At 33.7% G+C, this 25,277-nt stretch overlaps 6 protein-coding genes and 1 pseudogene across 6 annotated transcripts; 5 read left to right on the top strand and 2 right to left on the bottom strand.

The window, feature by feature from the left end:
- Positions 1–1,947: 1,947 nt before the first annotated feature.
- LOC131368271 (olfactory receptor 6N1-like) lies at positions 1,948–2,943 on the bottom strand. The gene has a single exon (XM_058414280.1). The coding sequence runs from the start codon at positions 2,941–2,943 to the stop codon at positions 1,948–1,950; it is 996 nt and encodes a 331-aa protein (XP_058270263.1).
- Positions 2,944–5,010: 2,067 nt separating this feature from the next.
- Positions 5,011–5,943, bottom strand: LOC131368270 (olfactory receptor-like protein OLF3). Its single transcript, XM_058414279.1, has one exon. It carries the CDS (start codon positions 5,941–5,943, stop codon positions 5,011–5,013), a length of 933 nt encoding a protein of 310 aa, XP_058270262.1.
- Positions 5,944–9,845: 3,902 nt separating this feature from the next.
- LOC131368112 (olfactory receptor 2AT4-like) lies at positions 9,846–10,832 on the top strand. The gene has a single exon (XM_058414003.1). The coding sequence runs from the start codon at positions 9,846–9,848 to the stop codon at positions 10,830–10,832; it is 987 nt and encodes a 328-aa protein (XP_058269986.1).
- Positions 10,833–12,295: 1,463 nt separating this feature from the next.
- LOC131368269 (olfactory receptor 2AT4-like) lies at positions 12,296–13,278 on the top strand (annotated as a pseudogene).
- Positions 13,279–15,384: 2,106 nt separating this feature from the next.
- On the top strand, positions 15,385–16,350 carry LOC131368268 (olfactory receptor 2AT4-like). Its single transcript, XM_058414277.1, has one exon. It carries the CDS (start codon positions 15,385–15,387, stop codon positions 16,348–16,350), a length of 966 nt encoding a protein of 321 aa, XP_058270260.1.
- Positions 16,351–19,178: 2,828 nt separating this feature from the next.
- On the top strand, positions 19,179–20,096 carry LOC131368202 (olfactory receptor 2AT4-like; the record flags this gene model as incomplete). The annotated part of the gene is made up of 1 exon (XM_058414177.1): positions 19,179–20,096. A coding segment is annotated over one exon (918 nt), but the record flags the coding sequence as incomplete, so codon positions are not given.
- Positions 20,097–23,754: 3,658 nt separating this feature from the next.
- Positions 23,755–24,681, top strand: LOC131368144 (olfactory receptor 2AT4-like). Its single transcript, XM_058414062.1, has one exon. The coding sequence runs from the start codon at positions 23,755–23,757 to the stop codon at positions 24,679–24,681; it is 927 nt and encodes a 308-aa protein (XP_058270045.1).
- Positions 24,682–25,277: the final 596 nt, after the last annotated feature.

Genomic DNA, 25,277 nt, shown 5'->3' with positions numbered 1-25,277 from the left:
TTAATAGCTCTGAATATCTAATCTAGTCTATCAGGCAAATGTCTCCAATCTTATTGGAAGGAAAAGGGCACAAAAAATAATAAAAAAACATATATATTTTTTATCTGTTCTTTGTAAGTACCTGGCCCATGCTTATACAATAGGCTTGCTATGGTTTCCATGTCTTCTAACATACTACCAGCTCTCTCTCTCTCTCTCTCTCTCTCTCTCTCTCTCTTTCATAGCAGAATAAAAAAGGTAAGGATGGGTGGAATGAAATGAGTTTGTTTAGCTAATCAGAAATTGGTGTCATTCTATCAGAGGGAAATTGACAAACAAACAAACAAATAATTAAATACATAATGCAAAAATGGATCTGGACGGCCTTCCAAATTAACGTCAATGTGTGGAAAACACTGAGTTCGTTCACCACCCTTTCAATAAAAATGAAAAGAGGGTGGAAAAGGACATTTAAAAAAGTTTTCTGTTAATAAACAGAATAAAACAGAAAAACAGAATCCAACTTCACATAGAAAACACAAACCAAGCAGAAAAGAGCAGAATTGACAAATCTTTTAAATTTTGTGTACAGTATGTATGTATATATACACTCAAGACATTTTTGGTTGAGATAATGAGATGACTCAGTACAAAGTACAAAATTTGGGCAAACCTAATGTGCTTTTAAAAAGATGAACAGGTAATCAACCTGACAAAAGCCCTCCCAGTCACACACCTGGCCTGGAATGATAGCTGTTGTAGTGGGCTTCAACTGCGGTGGCAACAGGCTCCCCAGACTGGGTGACTGGGTTGTGTATATTACATATCTCAAAGAAACTCTTTAACTTCGCATTTATATTAGAAATTAAAGGCATGCAAGTCTCTTGACTATTACAGCTTTGTGATGCCTAGATATCTAGCCATTTGATAGCTAGTTTCTTGATGTAGATTCCAGGCAAGCTGCAGAGGTTTGTTAGAGCAATATCAATTGCAAAGTAAACCTGTAATAGCTCTAGTCAGCATGCCAATTTCCTTGATATCACATAGCTACTTACAAGAGAGGAAATAAACACAGAAAAGACTTCATGGACCAATTTTCCCTCAAAAATTGCCTGGAAGCAAACCCTTCTTCTTTTGGCCTCTGAATTACTAGTATGCATTTGACACCTTAGAAAAATAATTCACTTTAGTTCACCCCTATATTTCTGTAACCCACTATTCTATTCTCACTATTATAAGAGCACAGAACAATGTAATGTTGATTGCATACATCAGCAGCTATAAACTGTCATTGACAAGTACATTTGTATAAAAAGCTTGTAATAGATTTGTTTATAATTATTATGATTCAGTACTGGTATACACACCCATAAGTAACCACATGAATTATCATTTAATGTTTACATTTTAAGTACCTAATGATTTATTTTGGCACAATTAATTTCATTCCTAACAGTGTATAAGAAAATTAGCACTGGTATGAACTATCATTTTAAACAAAATTTGTAAACTAAATTCTGAATAACTAACGATTTGGTAAGATCTGCTCTTCTGGTTCAGACACTGAGCTATCAAAGTTTACTTAATGTTGTATGAGAAATACAACCAGTGCATTTTGGAGGGTCACACCAGCAAGCACTTCCAACTGGATTACTGTGTACTACAGCATGACAGTTTTTAATCACATTTCTATTCATTTTTGTCTTCCAAAAGGCATGCATGTGCACTCATGCACTATAAGATACATTATAAACACACTTTAACCATGAATTATTACAGTTCAAATGTCTTAAATTAAATGTCACTACATATTTTTCTACCTCTGAGTAGATCTGCACATTTTTTTGTTATTGTTATTGTAATTTTGTATGATTTGTTTATTAAAAAAAATAGAATCAGAATAAAAATATTCTATTATCATTAAATTCACATATGGTTGACATTTAATACAGAAGAAAAAGCAAAAACTCAAAATCTGTCTTTCTGGGATGCATATATCAAACATTTTTTCTTATTTGCTTTGTTCAGCTGGTTCAGTTTTTGAAAAAAAAAAAATATTTTCTTTCTAATCTCCTCAGTTCTAAAGCAATAAACAAAAGGATTAACTAAAGCTGGGCCAATAATTGATCCCACCATCAACCCATTTCTTTCCTCCATTGTTAAAACTACACCAATCCTCGTCAGGACTGCTTGTGTGAAAGTGGGTACATAGAAGCAGACTATGACTATAAGATGACTAAGGCATGTATGTATTGCCTTTTTCTTGTCACTTTTTATAGACATTTTCAGAACAACAATAACAATTTTTAAGTACGACAAACAGATAAAACCAAATGTACCAAGCATTATGCAAGTTGTTATAATAGATATATTATTAAAATATGGCTCTGGATCTACACAGGTTAGCCTTAAAATAGATGGATAGTCACAAAACATGTACTTCAGAGTAGAGTAACAAACTGGTAGAGGTACAACAGAAGCAGGCAAAATGGACAAAAGTGAAACTCCCACCAACCAAAGTGAAATGATGATTAAAACACATCGGAAATTTGTCATAACAGAAGGATACCGCAAAGGATTGCTTATAGCATAAAAACGATCAAAGGCCATAACAGCAAGAGCAAACATCTCCATTGTAGCACTTAAATGAAAGACAAACATCTGAACCATACATGGTTTGTAAGATATGGTTTTAAAGCCAAAAAGAAGAATACCTAACATAGTTGGACATGAACTTGTACAGTAGACTATGTCGACAATTGCTAAGTGGCAGATAAAAAGGTACATTGGCTGGTGCCAACGTTTATCTGTGACAATAAAGCATATGTTTGCAGTGTTAGAAACCACAGTAACTATGTACAGAATCAACATGGACACACCAACAGCCAGTGGTCTTTGCACAGTGTCAAATCCAGCAAAAACAAATTCAATAATGGCTATTTGCGAATCATTTTGAATGAACATGATGACTTAAATTTATAGGCACTTTAACCAATCAAAAGCACTTTAATCCATTAAAAAAGAAGTGTGACTACCTACTCTTAATTTCCTCACAACTCAAAGCAAAACAATAATGTAGAAACATTTTTTCTTCAAACAGCTTTAGAATTCTCAAAGGATGACTGCACAAACTGCATTAATAACTGTCTTTGTGATAGTTCAAGAAATACATGATATTGAACTTTATTTATGTCACTAGGTTTTTCTTTCATGAAGAAGCTTATTGGACAATCCAGGGTACACCCCTAGACCAAGCACCCCCCCCCCCCCAACCACCAATGAATGATCCACCACTAATTTTCCTACTCTTTAACTTATACACTGGTTTTGTTGTTTGTTGCCTGATTTGGCCTTTGTAATAAATATTACAATGTTAGACAATTTAAGAATAGCTTATAACAAATCTCACCAGGTGTTTAATGCAAATGTTTATGAATGTTTTATGACAACTGCATTTAGACACCCAATCTCTTGATTCACCTTCTTCCCTTGCTCATTAGCTTGAGGATGGTAGCCAGAAGACACTAATAAATCTCTTTAAAGAATGTGCAATATACACTGCTCATTAATACATTTAGATAACCAAGGCATTACACGTATGTGCCATCTTAGCATTTTTATGGTGTAATCTATTCTTCTAGTCCTCTTTTTTTTTACTTCTGATTTAAAATTGTTTTAAGTCTAGTTGTCCTTGTTGCTGTCTCAGAGTTGCCTACTAAATTTTGTTGTATTGTATAAAATGGTAATAAAGTACCTTATTACTTTATCTTACTTTGATTTACTCCAGGTTTTTGTGGTCTGTGTAGATTGTGAATGGTTGGAGTGCTCCCTACGTCACTCCTCCCAAGCACAGGATTATTGATTACCTATGTCATAGTTTCTTTTGGCAGGTGATAACTTCCTAGAGAAAAAGCCCACAGGATAGAACTTGGGTTTCTCTCCTGACTGCTGTGAGAGGATAAACCTACTCTGAAGCATAAACATTAATTATGAATGGCTTTGTGGGATTAAGATGTCTCACGGTGAGTGCAGTGGTGAAGGTCAGGGAGATGGTATGCTGCTAAAGCCCATTATGTTTTTTCGATAGAAGATGACAAATCCCAAGAATTGTTACAAAGTTATTTGACAGTTGTGAGGGCAGGCCACTTATTTACTGCTGATACCTGATGCTGGTCCACAAACACCCCCTCTGAGCCTATGATTTAGCCTTGAAAGGCCACCCTACACATATTGGTTTCACTGGGGGAGTAGATCAGAACATATCATCAATGTAGGCAGTGGCATACTTCCCCAACGTTTCTAAAAGCATGTCATTTATGAGGCAGAATTATTGGTAACAAAGGTATGGTAAAGAAGATAGCCAATATGGTATTACACTGTACTTGAAGTGACCAGAGGTGGTAATACCACCAAATGCAGTATTCCATTGATTTCCCTACCAGATGCACATAAAATTGTAGGCACTTCACTGATCCAATTTAATTGCATCCCAAAGTTGTTCTAAGGCTACAGGGACCAGGGGAAGAAAGTAGGTATACTTGGTTCTGACTCGACTCAAGCCGAGAGAATCAGTAAACTATCTTTGTCCACCCCATTTTTTCTCTACAAAGAAGAATCTGGCAGGGGAAGGTGATGTGGAGTGATGGATACACAGCTGCTTGAGGGCATCCTCAATGTATTCCTCCAGTGCCTGTGTCTCTTTGACACATGATCTTTTTTCAGTTTTGTCCAAAACTTAAAGTGCCATTTTTCTTAGCAGGTCTTCAAATATAGGGGTAAATGATTCATTGAATAATGTCTTCTGTAAAGCTGTAATTTGTAATTTAAATTCCAAAGAAATAAATAAAGGTAAATAAATTTAGTATGTCATTTCTGTCTAAACAATAAAAACACAAAAAGGAAATTGCTTTTAAGAAAATGATTAATTTCAGTCTAATTGGGTTACAGAATTTCATACAATTATTTAGACTGACTTTGACAACTATAATGTCAAAGTAAAAGGCATTTAAACTGTGTCCAAACGTATAGCTTTCAACTTTTTAAAAATATTTTTAAAAATTTATTTTTGATCTCCTTGGTTCTAAAGCAGTATATGAAAGGATTAACTAAAGATGGGACAATAATTGACCCCACCATCAACCCATTTCGTAACTCCAGTGTTAAAACTACACCAACCCTAGTGAGGACTATTCGTGTGAAAGTTGGTACGTAGTAGCAGACTATGACTATAATATGACTTAAACAAGTATGTATGGCTTTTTTCTTGTCACTGTTTGAGGACATTCTTGAAACAACAATAAAAATATTGATATAAGATAAGCAGATGAAACTGAATGTTACAAAAATTAGAGAACTTGTTAAAATAGATGCATCATTAAAATATGTCTCTGGGTCTGCACAAGTTGCCCTTGTAACAGAAGCATAGTCACAAAACATGTACTTTACAGTAGAGAAACAAACAGGTAGAGGTGCAACAGAACCAGGTAACATGGATAAAATGGAAGCCCCAACCATCCAGACAGAAATATTAATTAAAACACATGTGAAATTTGTCATTAGAGAACTGTAGCGTAACGGCATGCTTATAGCAATAAAACGGTCAAATGCCATTACACCAATAGCAAACATCTCCATTGAAACACTCAAGTGAAAGACATACATCTGAACAATGCATGGTGTGTAGGATATAGTTTTATAGCCAACAAGAAGAATGCCTATCATAGTTGGACACGAACTTGTACAGTAGACAATGTCTATTATTGCTAAATTGCATATAAAAAGATACATTGGCTGGTGCAGACATTTATGCTTTAAAATAATGCCTATGTTTGCAGTATTAGCAGTCATAGTAAGTATGTACAATATCAGAATGACCACACCAACAGCCAGTGGGCTTTCTACATTGTCAAATCCAGAAAAAACAAACTCAGTAATAATTTTCTTAGAATCATTTTTAACCGACATGTTGACTTTAAGTTGTAAGCAGTTTAGTCCTTCAGTAACAAATGACATAAATTGCATTTGCTCTTTAATATTCTAAAGGCTTCAAATGTAAATGTAACAGAATAAAAAGCTTTACCAAGCAACTGTACATCTGTGTCATTCTTGAAGCATGACTGGACCTTTCTTTACTGGATTGTCAGATGAAACACCAGCATTTGTCTTTATGTTGCATTAAATGCAAGAACTAATGTGTAAAATGGATGTGTTCTTATTTATATGCTTCACTATGTGTGTATGATGAGGTTAATTGATTATCCAGTGTGCAACTCTATTCTCCAAGTCCCCAGTCTTGCATGAGAACATACAGGAATGATTATGCTCAGTTCAAATGAATTTAAGATGCATGATACAGCATACAGAAAAGGTTTTATGCAAATGTTCAGATGAATATTTTATTATTTATTTTAAAAAATTGACCTGTAATTTCACCATACTCAATTATTTTACTAAGTTATTGTAAATAAGTTCACTGACATGTCACATTTGCAACATTTTTTATATACCATGCAGGAGTACTATGTGTGCCAATCATGTCAAGGGCCATAGGAGAGGTTTCTACTAAGATCAAATTTCAGATACAAGAACTGATGTATAGAATTTGAGTTATCTTACCAAATTGTAATTTTAAGTTATATAGAAACATATCTATCAGTGGGGGAGAATAATGGTGTGGCCTGAAAAATGGTGCATTATTGATATTTGATATCACTCCATATTGCACCAACAACCATGCCACACAGACATTAGATTTTCACCATTATGATGCTTGTAACTGTATGCACATTGATGTGGATAGTCAGGTTTGAATTATGCAATCACATTAGGTGCTCAAAGCGGTCACTATTAACATCTAGACGCTTTTGATTTTGAAAAATGTTGACTAGAGTGTCCACAAGGATTGTTCTGCACAATATTTCAATTTCTTCTCATAGTGCAGCCAGTGTAGGCGATTTTCTATGGTACACCACATCCTTTAGTGTTCCCCTCAGATAGCAATCAAGGGATGTTAAGTCCAGGGAACATGGAGGGAATTCAAAAGCACCTCTGCACCTATTGAGACAGGCTCTAAAGTCTTGGTGGTAGTGAGGTGGTGTGCCATCTTGCTAGAAGTAAAATTGCTCATTCGCATTAACTGCACAAATGGCCATTAAAATGGATGTGCAAAGCATGGTGAGGTACACTGGACCTGTTGAAGTGTGTATACATTTTTTGGACCCTTCTCTATATATAAATTCTAATATTAAATCTTGAACTTTCTGTTCTATTTTTTTAACAAAAGAAATAAAATTAAAATGTTCCTATTAAAGTGGAGAGAGAAAGTATATTTTATTATTGTTAAGCTAATATAATACTAGCTAGCTAGAACAAGCATAACTGACGACACACACCAGCACCACTGAAATTTTCTTTTATCCATTGTGTGAAGATAAAGTACTTAGTTTATTTACATGTTCACTTTCCTGTGAAGTGAAATAGTAACTTAACTTTAAACTTTATAATTTTATTCTCTAATTATACTTATAAATATACTTCTGTAAAGCTGCTTAGAGACATTGTTGAAAGCGCTATACAAAATAATTTAATTGAACTGAATTAAAGCTGCTGCACTGTCATTGACATAACAATGACAACAAACATCTTGGATATGAAAGAAGTTCTGGCCATCCATTTTAGTTATTATTATTATTAGTAGTAGTAGTAGTAGTAAAGTATTATTAGTAAAGTATCTATGTTATAAATTTTATAACAGCTAAGATCATGTCAGCCAATACAAAACGATTTAGTCCCAGTTTATTGTTTGTTTTTTTCCCTTTCAGATTTTTCCTTGTCAGAAAAATAATGAGCTCTGTTTCTTTCTCTGTGTGTGTGTGTGTGTGTGAACAGCTTTGATATGTTTTCTCCGAAGAGAAAAGTGTACTGGTTCTCCCAGGGCCATCCAATTATAATAAATGGTAAACATGTAGCTAATGAAGACTCCAGGGAAAGGGACTAATTAGTAAAGTCTTTCTGTTTGTGTCATAGTGTATCTAAGTTGGGTTATTTTAAAATTAAATCCCCTGTTTCATATCATCTAGAAGGATGCGTTCATAAAGCAAGTATTGCATCACATGAGGTCAAGTTCTATCAAACCACAAGTTTAAAAGTTCAAATTAAATCTTCTCCCCTTTCAAATATTAGTGCTAATTTAATTATTATTATTCATAATTTATTATTATTATTATTATTATTATTATTAGTTAGTTAGTTAGTTAGTTAGTTAGTAGAAGTAGTAGTAGTAGTAATAATAATAATAATAATAATAATAGTAATAATGATAATAATAATAACAATAATCATCATCATCATTTTACTTTTAGTAAGAAAATTTGAATTACCTGTAACATCATGCTTAATGTTGGTCCTATATTTTTATATTGTAGATAAATGTAAGAATGTTGAGCCAACAAGAGTTATTTTTTCAGAACCCATACCAAGAGTCTCAGGGTGTCTCCTTTTATTTTATTCTCATTCTAAATAAGAAACCCACCTTTTTTAATTCAGAGCATGGGGATACATTAAATTTAATTTGACTATTAGCAGAGTTATCCGATGGGGAATAATAAGGGAAATCACTTAAAATCCCAATAGATAATAGCTGCATTAATGGAGGAGACTGGGAATTTGTCCATTTTAAAGTCTGTTTACACTGTGAGATTTTATGAACCAAACACAAACAAGAAAAAAAAAAGAAAATGTATATGAACATACGCTCATTAAGGGTCACACCTGCCATATAAAGTTTATTAAATAATAGTGATTTAAAGAGAAATTCAGTCTCATTATTTATGCAATGTAAGCTTTACTATCTAGCTAACTGTACTAGACACATTTGTGTACAAGAATCACAGTGAAGTGCAGACACAGAGGCACAGATTTGGAAAAATTGTGTATAAAAATAAAAAGCAAATAAAATTTTTGTTTATACTGTCTTAATTGATCAGTGTCCATTACTGGTCTTAAGTTTATTTGGCTTATTTTGCATTTTTATCCTTTAACTCAATATATTACCAGTAATGTGTAATAACAAAACTTCACTGTGGAATAATTTATCCTTAGATAATATAATTATATAACAGAACATAAAATTTTACATTTCATTTTCAAGTGCATTCTACTAGTGCATTTATCATATTTGAACATTTTTCTACACAACTTTGATCCACTGTAACTAACCAAGCGGAGTATATGAGCCAAATATATGTACTTTTTTCTCATGGTTCTATTTATTTACTTTGCTTTTTTTTATGTTTTTATGCACTAAAATTTGTTTTCTTGGTCAGTAGATATAAGTCAGTGAAGGTGGTTGGAAGCTCACAGTTTTTCTCACTATGTTGCATTTAGTGGCAAGTTTTAAGGTGTTTTTCTCCCAATTTTTTTCTGAAATGATGTCACTCTTTCTGCAACATATGTCACTAGGTCAAGTGATAAGGTCAGCAGGGGATAGCCTGGATATTTAGTTATGCTATCACATGCATCACATGCGAACAGCATAAAGACTGAACAAACTCATGTCTTCAGCTCATGTCTTCAGAATGTACACTAAAATTGTGAACTAGGTTGAAGAGGTAAAATTTTCATCGATTTTTTTAAAGGTTAATTTCTAGTGATATGCATTTTTATATCACCACTAAAATGTTTTATTTACAAGAAAATATACAAATCCTTTATAAATTCATTTCTACTTGAAGTATTACTTTGTTCATTGATAAATTACATATGTTGCATTTTATGCACAAGCTGGATCCACACTTTAGTTTAGTGTTTCTGTGCTGTAGGCTTCATCAACCCTGACCATCCGTCTGAAACCTGACCAGCAAAGCATCATGCCTGAAGAAAACATTACCTATGTGAAAAATTTTGTCATTCTTGGTTTTCCAGGACTTCCTTCTAATTACCATGGCCTTGTCTCAGTGGTTATGTTTTGTGTTTATGTATGCACCTTAATGGGAAATGGAATATTTGTTGCATTATTTATTAGAGAAAAAAAACTTAAAAAACCTATGTATTATATCATGTTAAATCTTGCTGCATCAGATGTACTGTTTAGCACTACAACCTTACCCAAGATTATTGCTAGATATTGGTTTGGTGATGGTTCCATTTCATTCTCAGGTTGTTTTATTCAGATGCAATTTGTGCACTATTTTGGTTCAGTTAATGCCTTGGTGCTAGCAGTTATGGCCTTTGATAGATATGTGGCAGTCTGTAATCCACTCAGATATGCTAATATTGTCAAAGAATCTACTATTTTGGGATTATGTGTTGCATCCTGGCTGGTAGCTGAACCCACAGTCTTAACTACGGTAATCAGGGCAACCTCTCTTCCTTATTGTGCTTCCAACACAATTATCCAGTGCTACTGTGACCATGTGTCTGTCACGAAACTTGCATGCACTGACAGAACACCCTATGCGTTTTCAGCTTTAGTTTCAGCTATGGTTATGCTGCTCACACCACTAGCATTTATTTTGTTCTCTTATGGCTCTATTATTGTCACAGTGTTTCTAACTTCATCCACACGAGGACAGTTAAAAACTCTCTCCACATGCAGTTCTCAGCTTATAATTATCACCCTCTTTTTTTTACCAAGGTGTTTAAATTATTTATCCTCAAGTTTAGGGATCCACTTCAGTGCTGACATACAAATACTTGTTATTATGTTGTACAGCCTGCTGCCCCCTATGATCAATCCATTTATTTACTGTTTAAGGACAAAAGAAGCAAAAGAATGCTTAAAGAAGCATTTAAACAGGTCATCATTTGGACAGTTTATGAAAATAAAGGCTCAGGTTTCCACCCTATCTAGCTGATTTATTTAGCGCATATATACAGCTAAAAGAATTTGTCTGATACAAATTAGGGATTTAAATTCTGTGAGATAAAGGTGGTTACATTTGAAACTGCAATTTCATATAGTAATTATGTAGTCAATTTTGCTGTCAAGGTTAAAGCTTATCTATTAAATTAGATAAACAAATATCATTGACCATGACAATCTGAGAAATTTAGTGATTTAAGAGAAATCATTTCAAGAAATCATTACAGATCCATGAATTATGACAAATAAATATTATTTAAAGAGACAGAAATAGTGGCACAGAGATGATAACAAACCTCGAGGTTAGCAGCATTGATCAAGTACATAATGAAATTCTATTTTTTGTATTCACTATTTTATACACTAATAAATTAAATAAATAAATAAATAAATAACATAAATGACATAAATTTATTAAATAAATTAATATTTATAAATTAATAAATAAATTTTCTTTAAATCTCCTACAAATAGGTGGCTAAAGACTTTTTCCACATGTAGTTCTCAATTCATTATAATTGCGCTCTTTTTCTTACCAAGGTTATGTGACTGCCTATATAGGTATCACATTTTATGTTAATTTACAAATAGCTCTCATCATACTGTATAGCTGTATAACTCCAAAGATAAATCCTTTAATCTAAAGTCTAACAAGAAGATTTTGATAATAAAATTACCAAGGGACCATGGGTTATTGTGTTATGAATAATTGTAATTTTAGCTACACATGATGCCCAAATTCAGCACATAGGAATCAAATGGCTGAATTATTTGAGTACTTGAAAAAAATAAACTTGTGTTTAGAAATGAAAGTGTACTGTATAAATCCAATTTAATTTGATGCATTCACAACTATAATGAATTAAATGATAACATACTTTCTTTCAAATATTGTTTTTTAAGCATATATTTACTTTAATGAAAACTGGAGGTGGATTTGGGCTGTGGATTAGCACACCATCCACATCAGATTATTTGGTACCAAAGGTTTTAAACTGTTTAGAAATATGTTAAAATGGATTACTGGATTCTGGCATGAATTAGATGCATGCATTAGTGTTCATAATTTAGTACATCTAGGTTAATCACAGCACAGTGGTTTTCTGCTGTGCATCATTAATGCTGTTATTTACATGAAAGGAATTTCTAGTCATGTGACATGTATGCTATGTGTTATAAATAAATTGCCCTGGAACAAAGGCACATTTTCTGATGTGCAATAACAGTTAGCAACACCCTCTAAAGGTATGGAGAGAACATCATTTCTGAATTTTATATCATTGCTAATTAATTTTTAATTAGAAACTATAGCTAACATAAAAAAAATCTATGTAAAATAAAGAGAAATAAAATATAACAATATCTAAATATTTATACTTTATATTTTACTTTTATATAAATAGTATGATGATATTCTTATTTTTTATGTTTTTTTTTCTTGAACAATAGAACACAATGCCAGATGGAAACGTGACCTTTGTGAAGGATTTTTTCATTGTTGGATTTCCTGGACTTCATCCTAACTACTATGCCCTTGTATCTGCAGTTATGTTCTTAGTTTATTTGTGCACCTTAATAGGGAATGGATTTTTTCTTCTTTTGTTTGCAACAAACAAATCTCTCCATAAACCCATGTATTGTATTTATATAAGTCTTGTGCTGTCTGATGTATTATTCAGTACATGCACCTTACCAAAGATTATTGCTAGATACTGGTTCCAAGATGGGACCATTTCATTTGCAGCTTGTTTTTTTCAGATGTACTTAGTGCATTACTTTGGTGTGGTCAGTTCATACACACTAGCCGTAATGGCCATAGATCGATATATAGCAGTTTGCTTCCCTTTTCATTATCATAATATTATGTCAAACAGAAATATATTAATTCTGAGCCTAATGGTCTGGGTATTTTCTCATTCTTGCAGTATAATGTTGGTTGTCCGGGCATCACCACTTCCATATTGTGGAGCCAACACCATTGTACACTGCTATTGTGATCACATATCTATCACTCGACTTGCATGCACTGACAGGACTCTGTATGGTGTTCCCGCATTTATTTTTGCCATGGTAATATTGCTGGGATCTCTTGCCATTATTGTGTTCTCCTACTCCTGCATTATTTTAGCAGTCCTAAAAATATCCAGTGCACATGGGCGACTTAAGACTTTTTCCACCTGTAGTTCTCAACTGATTATAATTGCGCTGTTCTTCTTACCAAGGTGCTTTAATTATTTGGCTGCTAATATAGGTATCACATTTAATACTGATTTGCAAATAGCTATCATCATGCTGTATAGCCTTCTACCTCCAGTGATAAATCCTTTAATCTACAGTCTAAAAACACAAGAAGTTCAGAGGATTTTGATAAGAGAATTAAAAAAAGACCATTTAAGCTTGAACTTTTAAATCAAATCACATGCACTTTACCTGTTTAATTGTTAACTGTTTTTCCTAAATGACACTGTCAATCTCTAACACGTACATTCATGTAAGGTTTCGGCCATCTTTTCAAAAGGCCATATTTTCCAAGATGCCAGACTGACTCATTATTGCCTCTCTGGTTTACACCCTTTGCTTTCTCTATTTTTTTTTATCCTGTTTGTCCTTTGTTTGCATGAATCTTTAAAAAGTACTTGTTTTTGACTACAATTCCGCATGCCAAATTGGACCTTTAATAAAATTAAGCTTGCACTTACATGCATCTGCCTCTGATTCATGACAGTTATCATGGTAAATCTGGGCTGACCTATGACAAAATCATAACCATGACAATCCAATTTAGTACAAGGTAGATCACTGAAACAACTAAGAAAGGTCTTTCTTCTCCCGTCCAAGATAAATCACCCTGGAATTGCTGTATAACCATTGTTTTAAATAATAACTAAAAACATTCCTGGTTTAGTGATTTTTTTGCATAATTACAATGTACTGTAATTACACTGTATTACATTACAATAGCTATTAGACAATGAGGCAAGGTGACGAAACATTGCACCTTGCTATGCTTAAACCACAATGGGCTGAATTTCAGAGGTTGAATCTATTTCACTCAGATTGGACAGGGCCTCATAATTTCCATGCTTTAACATACCAAATCAAATTTTCTTAAAGTTATAACATCAACTGATGTTAAAAATCAACCAGGTATGAATACATTTTAAATTTGGTGAAGTGTAATAATTATATTACTGGTATAAAACAGGCATTTATACAAACTTTTAGCCACCTCCCCAAATCTAACATTCATGGCATTCATGAGATGAGATGCTCTAGGAGCCTCTGGCAGGGACTGAGAATGACAACGGACTAACAAACACTTCTCATATGCAAGAAACCTCAGCTGGCCTACCTCAAAGATGATGGCCTAGTAGCACTGACCTCAGGTGTGATTACATGAAAGGCTTTAAAAAGCTGGTCAGAGACTTTGTCCCCTCTGACATCATGGGCCCATTACACTTCCCATTCTGTCCCAGTTGCTCAACAGATGATGCCATCGCATACCTACTATTCACAGCCATGAACCACTTACACATAAAGGGAAAGGAATGTATAATGCTTACATTACAATGTTACTATTAAGCATTTGGTTATTTATTATGTTTTTTTTATTATGGTGGGTCAGTGTATTGACAATAAACAATATGTGTGTTGTTTGGTAATTGTGTATTTGTTGGATAATTTCAACAAAAGAAATTTAGAAAATTTAGGTAGAATGTTGTTAATAGAATGTTTTAATATTTGGGACCAATAAGTGATCCACACTTCAGTGCTACATCAAGAAAGATCTCATCCTTCAATTCCACAAAGTGTCCTCTGTTTCCTCCATGGCCACAATTCCAGCCACAAGCTGCAACCCCTAAATATATCAAAGCAAGGTTGAATTTACAGGCATCTTCATCATTTGGTCTAACAAAAAATATTACTAGGGGCATGTCAAATAACACAGTTAGAGGGTGTAGAATTTTCATATATTTACAAGCTCTTACAAGACATTAGATAACATTAGTAGACTACTTGCAAAAATGTATCTACTTGCAAATGTTTATTCAACTAACAGTAGTAATGAGAGTGGGAAAAGTAACAGAAATACACACAAACAGCACAAAGACGAGATGGAACAGAAATGATGCATAATTACTTGAGAGTACCAATCATTAACATATATAGCAGAAAGGAGAGCTGGGAAATTACCAGAGTAAGCAGTAAATACATAACCCAGGGGTGTGGCTGCAGTATGTCTCAGCAGCATACATTTTTTCTTGCTAGTCATGTGACATATAAGCCATGTGACATATATGATTGGGTTAATAAATAAATTGTACTCTAGCACAGAAAGTTCTCAATATTACAAACACTTTATAAAGGTATAGACAAAATGCATAATATCACAATATCTTTTGGCATTAATATATATTCAATGGAAACTTAATTATATTTAAACAATTATAACCATTTAATTTATAACACAGTGTATTATACTTTATGATGCTGGTATGTATCTGCAATAAAATTTTACAATTTCTCTTTAAGGACATTAGGCCATGTCAGGTGGAAACGTGACCTCTGTGAAGGACTTTTTCATTGTTGGATTTCCTGGACTTCATCCTAACTACTATGCCCTTGTATCAGCAGTTATGTTCTTAGTTTATTTGTGCATCTTAATAGGGAATGGATTTTTTCTTCTTTTGTTTGCAACAAACAAATCTCTCCATAAACCCATGTATTGTATTTATATAAGTCTTGTGCTGTCTGATGTATTGTTCAGTACATGTACATTACCAAAGATTATTGCTAGATACTGGTTACAAGATGGGACCATTTCATTTGCAGCTTGCTTTTTTCAGATGTACTTAGTGCATTACTTTGGTGTGGTCAGTTCATACACACTAGCCGTAATGGCCATAGATCGATATATAGCAGTTTGCTTCCCTTTTCATTATCATACTCTTTTGTCAAACAGGAACATATTCATTCTCAGCATATTGGTCTGGGTTTTCTCTCATCCTTGCAGTATAATGATGGTTGTTCGAGCTTCCCCCCTCCCTTACTGTGGCGCCAACACCATTGTACACTGCTATTGTGATCATGTATCTATTACCAGACTTGCATGCACTGACAGGACTCTGTATAGTCTTCCAGCTTTTATTTATGCCATGGTAGTATTGCTAGGCTCTCTTGCCATTATTGTGTTCTCCTACACCTACATTATTTTAGCAGTTCTAAAAATACCAAGTGCACATGGGCAGTTAAAGACTTTTTCTACATGTAGTTCTCAACTCATTATAATTGCACTCTACTTCTTACCAAGGTGTTTTAATTACTTGGCTGTTAATACAGGTATCACATTTAATGCTGATTTGCAAATAGCTATCATCATGCTGTATAGCCTTTTACCTCCAATGATAAATCCGTTAATCTACAGTCTAAAAACACAAGAAGTTAAGAAGATTTTGATAAAAGAATTAAAAAAAGACCAAGTAAGCTTGACCTTATGTGTCAGATCTTAAATTATAGTATGGTACATGTGGACAGGCCTATTGGGGTAATGAGTAATTGTAATTTGATTTACACATGATGACTAGCATATGATCTTGTTTAAAGTCAAATGTGTACAGTATAAATCCAATTTAATCTGAAGCATTTGCTACTAAAATAAATGATATGCTAATTCTTTCAAATACTGTTTTTTTAATATATAAATATAATACAATATAATATAATATAATATAATATAATATAATATAATATAATATAATATAATATAATATAATATAATATAATATAATATAATATAATATATATCAATACAATTACACAGCAATTATCAATACACCTGAACACAAATGTAATTTGCGATGAATATTTATATTGATTCAAATCTTTAATCCTTTCATCTTAAAATAAATCCAACAAAATTATTACATTATAGGAATAATTTGCAGTCATTACGAATCAGTATTCCCTTATTTCTATCTGTTCAATGAATCTGACACACATCTGGATTTACTCTAATAGATTTGCAGGGAATACTAGTCCCTTCTTATGATCAACCCACTGTAAAGATTATTTGTTTTGAAATACAATAAAATATAGGTTGTCTCAGTGATTCAATGTAGAACTTGATTTGACTGTGTGTGTGTTTACTATGAGATGGAATTAATGGATTATCACATCTGCATCCACTGCATGCAGCATATTTGCCTTTTCCCAATTTAAACTCACTACTAATTTAAATTTAATTACATATACTTTCCTGCAAGGTTTGCCATCTTGATGTAAGACTGACTCATTATTGCTTCTCTGGTTTGACCCTTTGCTTTCTCTATTTTTTTATTCTGTTTTTATCCTGTCCTCTGTTTGCATGAATCTTTGACAAGTGCTTGTTTGTTACTTCAATTCTGCATGCCAGCTTGAAAAATTATTCTTGCACTTACATGAACCTGTCTCTGATTCAAGACAACTATAAAGCTAAATCTGTGCTGACCCATGACAATCACAATTTAGTATGGTAGATCAGTGGAAGACTAACAAATGTATTTCTTCTGCTTAAAAACTATTTCAAACAATTTCAGAGGTTGGACAGGTTCCAGAGTCGACAGAGCCTCATATTTTCCATGCTTTAACATACCAAATGAAATTTTCTCAAAGTTTCATAGAATCAATCATGTATGAATGCATTTTTAATTTGGTGCAGTGTAATAATTATATTACTGAACAGGTAAATTTAACTTTTAAAATTTTAGAATTTTTAGAATTTGTGACAGTGTAATGTTGCAGATTTGAAGGGAGGTGGTTCAGTTTGAATTGTGACCTTTAACACATATAGAAACAATAATAAACAACTGTTTTATAACTGTATTATAAAAAATCTGAAGGCAGCCCAGTATCTTGGAATGGGGTATTGATGCAAATTCCCAGATAGCAAAATATGTTTGGCCCAGATCTGGCCCACACAATGCACTTACACTCGCCCCACATACCACAAAAAATGATGGCCCTTTGTTGGCTCATGTCTGGTTTGCCAGAGGTGGGCCAGCACAGGGCCAGCACTGGGCCACACCACATAATCCAAACCATAACCGGGCCACATCTGGCATGCCATCATATAAACAGTGCCATCACTGCTAGACCTGGTCCGTATCTGGTTGACATACCACTTGCCATGCCAGAACTCAGTCAGCAGTGCCGGCTTAATGCCAGATCTGGCCCAGACCCGTCAGCTGTGTGGGTTATTGGGGACATATCAATTGGAATAACATAAAAAGCAAATAAATTAGAATACTGTTTTCTTTGCACAAATAAAATGTGAAAGCAGTGACTTGACTCAAGCATTGGTAACATTACACTAAACCTTGCACCCACAACAATTTTAGAATTGAATTATATATCATGCACATAACTGAAGATCTTCTAAAGACTGTTCAGTTCAGGATTATATCACTTCAGCTCATATAAACAGGCTAGAGGGTCTATGCCACTCTAAGCTTTTCAAAGGTTAAATAAAATCAGTATACACTTTCATTTTATGCACCCACCTTGTTTTATTTACTGTTATCTAATGTGTTGACTAAGATTATTTTTGATTTTTTAACAAGTATGTACAACCACCCCAGCAGTGGTTGTATTAAAAAAAAGATAGAGAACCATATAAAATGAGTGTATGCACAAGGTGTAATAAGCACAACATTTAGTGCTAAATAAAATAATACAGGGCTGCATAAGACAACACAGAGCTACATAAAACAAACAAAAAACAACAACACAGAGCTAAGGACTATAGAGTGCCTAACCACATAAAGTGCATAGTGTGAGATTTGTGCTGTGTCAGGCTGGTCCAATCAGCACACCTTTATCAGGTTCTGTAATCTGGACCTGCACCCCACTCCAGGGTCCCAGATCCTTCAGGGCTAATTGGTGTTCTGTTTTCGGTTCGCTTGTGCTCTTCCATGGCCTCTGGGATACATAACCACGGGGTGTCACGGCAGTATTTCTCAGCAGCGTACATTTTTCTTGCTAGTCATGTGACATATAAGCCATGTGACATATGATTGAGTTAATAAATAAATTGCACTCTAGCACAGATAGTTCTCAATATTACAAACACTTTATAAAGGTATGGACAGAATGCATAACATCACAATATTTTTTGGCATTAATATATATATATATATATATATATATATATATATATATATATATATATATATATATACAATGGAACTTCATTATATTTAAACAGTTATAGCCATTCAATTTATGAGGCCATTTATTCATATACACAGTGTATCAAACTTTATGATGCTGGTATATATCTGCAATAAAATTTTACATTTTCTCTTTAAACACCTCTGTGAAGGACTTTTTCATTGCTGGATTTCCAGGACTTCATTCTAACTACTATGCCCTCGTATCAGCAGTTATGTTCTTAGTTTATTTGTGCATCTTAATAGGGAATGGATTTTTTCTTCTTTTGTTTGCAACAAACAAATCTCTCCATAAACCCATGTATTGTATTTATATAAGTCTTGTGTTTTCTGATGTATTATTCAGTACATGCACCTTACCAAAGATTATTGCTAGATACTGGTTCCAAGATGGGACCATTTCATTTGCAGGTTGTTTTTTTCAAATGTACTTAGTGCATTATTTTGGAGTGGTCAGTTCATACACACTAGCTGTAATGGCTATCGATCGATATATTGCAGTCTGCTTCCCTTTTCATTATCATACTCTTTTGTCAAACAGAAACGTATTTATTCTCAGCATATTGGTCTGGGTTCTCTCTCATCCTGGAAGTATAATGGTGGTTGTTCGAGCTTCCCCCCTCCCTTACTGTGGTGCCAACACCATTGTGCACTGCTATTGTGATCATGTATCTATTACCCGACTTGCGTGCACTGACAGGACTCCATATAGTTTTCCAGCTTTTGTTTATGCCATGGTAGTATTACTAGGCTCTCTTGCCATTATTGTGTTCTCCTACACCTGCATTATTTTAGCGGTCCTAAAAATATCAAGTGCACATGGGCGGCTAAAAACGTTTTCTACATGTAGCTCTCAGCTTATTATAATTGCACTTTACTTCTTACCAAGGTGTTTTAATTACTTGGCTGCCTATGCAGGTATCATATTTAATGCTGATTTGCAAATAGGCATCATTATGCTGTATAGCTTGCTACCTCCAATAATAAACCCTTTAATATATAGTCTAAAAACAGAAGAAGTTAAGAAAATCTTCATTAGAAAATTTTAATAAAGATCACACTAGCATTAGATTTTAAAATATATTCTGATGCATGTGGATTTCACTGTTGTGTTTATACTGTAATTCTATCTAGATGTGATATATGACTTCAGCAGATAGCAATCAAACAGTTTAATGATTTGGGTACCATGGAAAAAAAATCCAAATTTTATTAACAGGTATATATAAGGCTATTTTAAATAGGGAGGTAAATAAAAACAGTATCTTTTTAAGAGCATCCACATAGGAATGAAACTCATTTATTTTGTACAAAGTTATAAGGCCTATTATCCTTTATGCCTTAACATACTGATTTCAGTTTACACAAAGGTCCAAGAAATATATTCACTTTTTGAAGCAACTGTACATAATTCCAGGTCTATTTATGTGTATTTCATCTGAAAATAAATACATGATTTACTTATACAATATACTTGTATATTCTTTAAAATATTGATCCTGTGTAATGACACTCCATTTATCAATATTTTACACAATATCACAATATAGTTTGTAAAGAATATTTTACTGCTTCAAATGTTTCATCTTTTAACTTTAAAAAAGATAATACATTATATTTTTTATTTAGTAGTATTTTAATATTATTCCATATCCTTGAATAGTTTTAGCTGTCCTGTGAATTTTAAACATGTATGAACAGTTAAATTCTTTCTCCACTGAATAATCTCTTGTCTTTTACCTTGGTGTTTCAAGATTCAAGATTCAAGAGGCTTTATTGTCATTTCAACCACATATAGCTGACACAGTACATAGTGAAATGAAACAGCGTTTCTGCAGGACCTGGTGCTATATAAACATACAACATAAAGATCAAATACGAAAAAAAGTTTTTGTCCTGGCCACATAAAGTGCAAAGTTTGCAACTAGGTGCAAAAAGTGCAAGACAATACAGTGCAAAAACAGTAGGTACAAAAAGACAACACAAAAACAAGACACTTAGCGCCGAAAAAGAAAAAGAACATATGTAATGAAATGTAAAAAATGAAATGGAATAAAAAGAAATGATATACAGAGCAGCAGTGGTTGAGGTAGTGCGAATAGAAATAGCCATAAAGAAATATAAACATAGCAGCGTAATGAAATAACAGGGTTTGAGGTAGTGCAATAAGTAGTGAAAAATATATGTGTGTGTGTGTCCACACAGGTGAAAGTGTGTGTGTGTTTGTGTGTGTGTGTGTGAGAGAGAGAGAGAAAGAGAGTTTTGTACAGTTCAGTTCTCTTTAGCCTTGTAATAATAATAATGATAATTATTATTGTTATTATTATTATTATTATTATTATTATTATTATTATTATTATTGGCCTGTGCTCACCTTGTAGGTTAGAGCAACTCTTTCCAGATATTAATGTTTGTTCTCCTAGACATATTCACCACATTAAAACCAGTGGTCTATGGCTGGGGAATTGGTGGGTTTTAGCATTCATTGGAAAACTTTGGTTGCACAGAACCTCCTGGTTGTCTCACTCTACTTGGTTGTTGGTTTTTGGATAATAGACAGAAGTTGAGTTTACAGTTATCTCCATATGTATTAAATTTCTCCATTAAACTAACTCACACAGTGGAGATGAGGGCTCCATTCATTAACTATTTCCTCCAGGATCCCAAAATACCTAAATATATGACAAAGGAGGAGTTTGGCTATAGAAAATGGTGAGTTAGGGAGATGCATCAAAACTAGAGATTTGAAGATCACTCGACCCAGAGGTGTCTACCCAGGTCATATGTTTGACTCATAGCCCGTTGTAAACAAAGAGCTTGTTCAGGGGGCCTGAAGAGGGAATTTTGCCAATGGATGCATGAAATGGCCTGGTACATCTCCCAGTCTATAGCATCCACAATGCAGTGGAGTAGATATGGGACAGTGCATTGACCTTGGTGTTCTTAATTCAAAGCAGCTATTTTTGTAGGCCATGGTTTCTGCTGGGGAACAGAGCCTGTGGATCACACCATCACAGATCTGGCATTTCATCTGTCAGCTTCTGACAGCAAAGAACTAGTGTCTATAATAACCTCAGAAACTACACTGACCTAATAGTTCCTCATAGGCCATTGACTGATGTTGTAGAAAAGACACTGATCAGTTACAGTTACATTTTTTACTGTTTATTGTCACCCAAATGAGGATGGGTTCCCTTCTGAGCCTGGTTCCTCTCAAGGTTTCTTCCTCATATCATCCCAGGGAGTTTTTCCTTGCCACCATCGCCACAAGCTTGCTCATTAGGGATAAAATAAAATAGTTTAATAATTTAATTTAATAATTTATTCTTATTTCTAGATATTTAGTTATTTTTATACATTTTTTATTTTCACCCTTCTCCGTTTCTCTTTTTTTGTAAAGCTGCTTTGAGACAATGTTCATTGTAAAAGGCGCTATACAAAATAAATTGAATTGAATTGAATTGAATTGTGGATTACTGTGACCTGACATTGTGGATCTCACTAAGCAGCTTATGGAACACATAAGGGTTGCCAGGTTACCCACCCCAAATTGAATTTAAAAAAATATCATAAAAAGACATGAAGCTAGCCCAAAATATCTGGACACTAGAAAAGGTAGATGCATTATACAAATCCCTTTCAGTTTTCACAGGGGCAACAAGTTGTCAGGTGTGCATATTTCTGGAATGCAGTATATATTTGCAATATGTCAATATTCTGTGCTAAACCTGTCAACCTTGCTGACAACAAATACCAAGTCCATTAGCTTTATGTGAACGGGAGATTCATTGTTTGAATATAAGCTAGCCTAATCACTGACTTACTTAGTGCCAAAATAAAATATTTTAAAGATAATTCTGTTCAAAAAAGATATTATGCTTTCATATTTTGATGCTTTTATATTTTGACCAGTATCAAAAAATGCATAGCCACAATATGAGGGGGGCATGAGTTAATAGGTTAGAGTAATGGTGCTTTACAGGCAGGCATCATTTTGTGCTCTGCACAACAGGGCTGCATCTAAACAAATCCACATTATATTTCGAGTCCCTAGTGGCAATCAGTAAATATCACCACCAGCCAACACTGTGTTTGAGCTTTTCTTTTCAGAATGTAGTATATAGTATATAGTAGTTTACTACATCCAGTGCTTTTTTGTTATGCTTCATTAATGCTTTAATTCAGAGGTCACAATAATGACTAGTCATCATTTTTATCAATTGGCAACGGTACAACAAAAGTTGTCAATAGAGATGTCTTGAATAACATGGTGAGCTTATTTACACTCTTATTTGTCATTAACATTTAACTTCTTGAACACAAACCTCAGGATATTTATGTAAATCTCAGTGTACATTTTTTTCTTGGTAGTCGTGTGACAACTACACTGTGTTAAGATAAATAAATAACCCTAGAGCATGGGCACATTTCCTGATGTGCTATGACTCTGTAAAGGTATGGAGAAAATGTGTAATGCCATGTATTTTGGAAATTTATATCACTGGCATTTAATTAGGAATCTAGTGTAATATCAAAATCTATAAAAATGAACTGAAATGTAATAATATTGAAAATTATTTTATTTTGTAAGCATTTTAATTCACAAGGCAATTGCATTCATATGTAAAGTGTACAACATGCTTTATGGTGCTGAAATAATGTATATCTGCATTAAATCTGAATGTTTCTCTTTAAGGACATCTGATTATGTCAGGCGGAAACATTACCTTTGTGAAGGACTTTTTCATTGTTGGATTTCCAGGACTTCATCCTAACTACTATGCCCTTGTATCTGCAGTTATGTTCTTAGTTTATTTGTGCATCTTAATAGGGAATGGGTTTTTCCTTCTTTTGTTTATAACAAACAAAAGTCTCCATATACCCATGTATTTTATTTATATTAGTCTTGTGCTGTCTGATGTATTGTTCAGTACATCCACATTGCCAAAGATTATTGCTAGATACTGGTTCCAAGATGGGACCATTTCATTTGCAGCTTGCTTTTTTCAGATGTACTTAGTGCATTACTTTGGTGTGGTCAGTTCATACACACTAGCCATAATGGCCATAGATCGATATATTGCAGTCTGCTTCCCTTTTCATTATCATACTCTTTTGTCAAACAGGAACATATTCATTCTCAGCATATTGGTCTGGGTTTTCTCTCATCCTTGCAGTATAATGATGGTTGTTCGAGCTTCCCCACTTCCTTACTGTGGAGCCAACGCCATTGTACACTGTTATTGTGATCATGTATCTATTACACAACTTGCATGCACTGACAGGACTCCTTATAGTTTCCCAGCTTTTGTTTATGCCATGGTAGTATTGCTAGGCTCTCTTGCCATTATTGTGTTCTCCTACTTTTGCATTATTTTAACTGTTCTAAAAATATCAAGTGCACATGGACGGTTGAAGACTTTTTCTACATGTAGCTCTCAGCTTATTATAATTGCTCTTTTCTTCTTACCAAGGTGTTTTAATTACTTGGCTGCCTATGCAGGTATCAAATTTAATGCTGATTTGCAAATAGCCATCATTATGCTGTATAGCCTTCTACCTCCAACAATCAACCCTTTAATATATAGTCTAAAAACAGAAGGAGTTAAGAAAATCTTAATGAGAAAATTTTAATAGGCCAAGGTAGCATTAACTGATCTGACCTTGATTTGATTTAATCTGACCTTATCAGATCTTCAAATATATTATGATACATGTGGATTGTGCTGTTTCGGTGTCTGTGTTTGTATTGTAATTCTACCAGCTTGTGATATCTGACTTCAGCAGAGAGTAATCAAACATTTTAATGATTTGCTTACTATCTAAAAAAAATCAAAATCTATTAACAGCAATAGCTACTTTGAAATGGGCAGGTAAATAAACATAGTACATAGTACAGTGTATGTTGCATGTATGTGTGTTCAAGCCGTTCTGTCCTTTGGAGCTTGCAGTATTCAAGGGAATGGGCACGCACAGGGGCGCAATTTCCACTGGGGACAGATGGGATTGAATGGATATATGGAGGACAATAAAAAAAAAAATGTTCTTTAAATTAAAGTTATATTAAAGAATCTTGCATCCTGTGTACCAAATAAGTAGTGTATCTATTGTGTTATTAATTTTCCCATCCTTTTGGAATACAGAAGTAATGATTACAGATCATTTCTTTCTACCCTGCTATAATACAGTGTTGGATGTATAAAAATGATCTACTTTAAGTATTTGTGCTG

The sequence above is a fragment of the Hemibagrus wyckioides genome, linkage group LG17 (genome assembly GCF_019097595.1).
Source record: "Hemibagrus wyckioides isolate EC202008001 linkage group LG17, SWU_Hwy_1.0, whole genome shotgun sequence".
Classification (NCBI taxonomy): domain Eukaryota; kingdom Metazoa; phylum Chordata; class Actinopteri; order Siluriformes; family Bagridae; genus Hemibagrus; species Hemibagrus wyckioides.
This window is presented reverse-complemented; position numbering and strand designations above follow the sequence as displayed.

Bases quoted from the DNA above. Each gene is read 5' to 3' on its own strand.
- LOC131368270 (XM_058414279.1), bottom strand. From the start codon at position 5,943: ATGTCGGTTAAAAATGATTCTAAGAAAATTATTACTGAGTTTGTTTTT.
- LOC131368271 (XM_058414280.1), bottom strand. From the start codon at position 2,943: ATGTTCATTCAAAATGATTCGCAAATAGCCATTATTGAATTTGTTTTT.
- LOC131368144 (XM_058414062.1), top strand. From the start codon at position 23,755: ATGTCAGGCGGAAACATTACCTTTGTGAAGGACTTTTTCATTGTTGGA.
- LOC131368112 (XM_058414003.1), top strand. From the start codon at position 9,846: ATGCCTGAAGAAAACATTACCTATGTGAAAAATTTTGTCATTCTTGGT.
- LOC131368268 (XM_058414277.1), top strand. From the start codon at position 15,385: ATGTCAGGTGGAAACGTGACCTCTGTGAAGGACTTTTTCATTGTTGGA.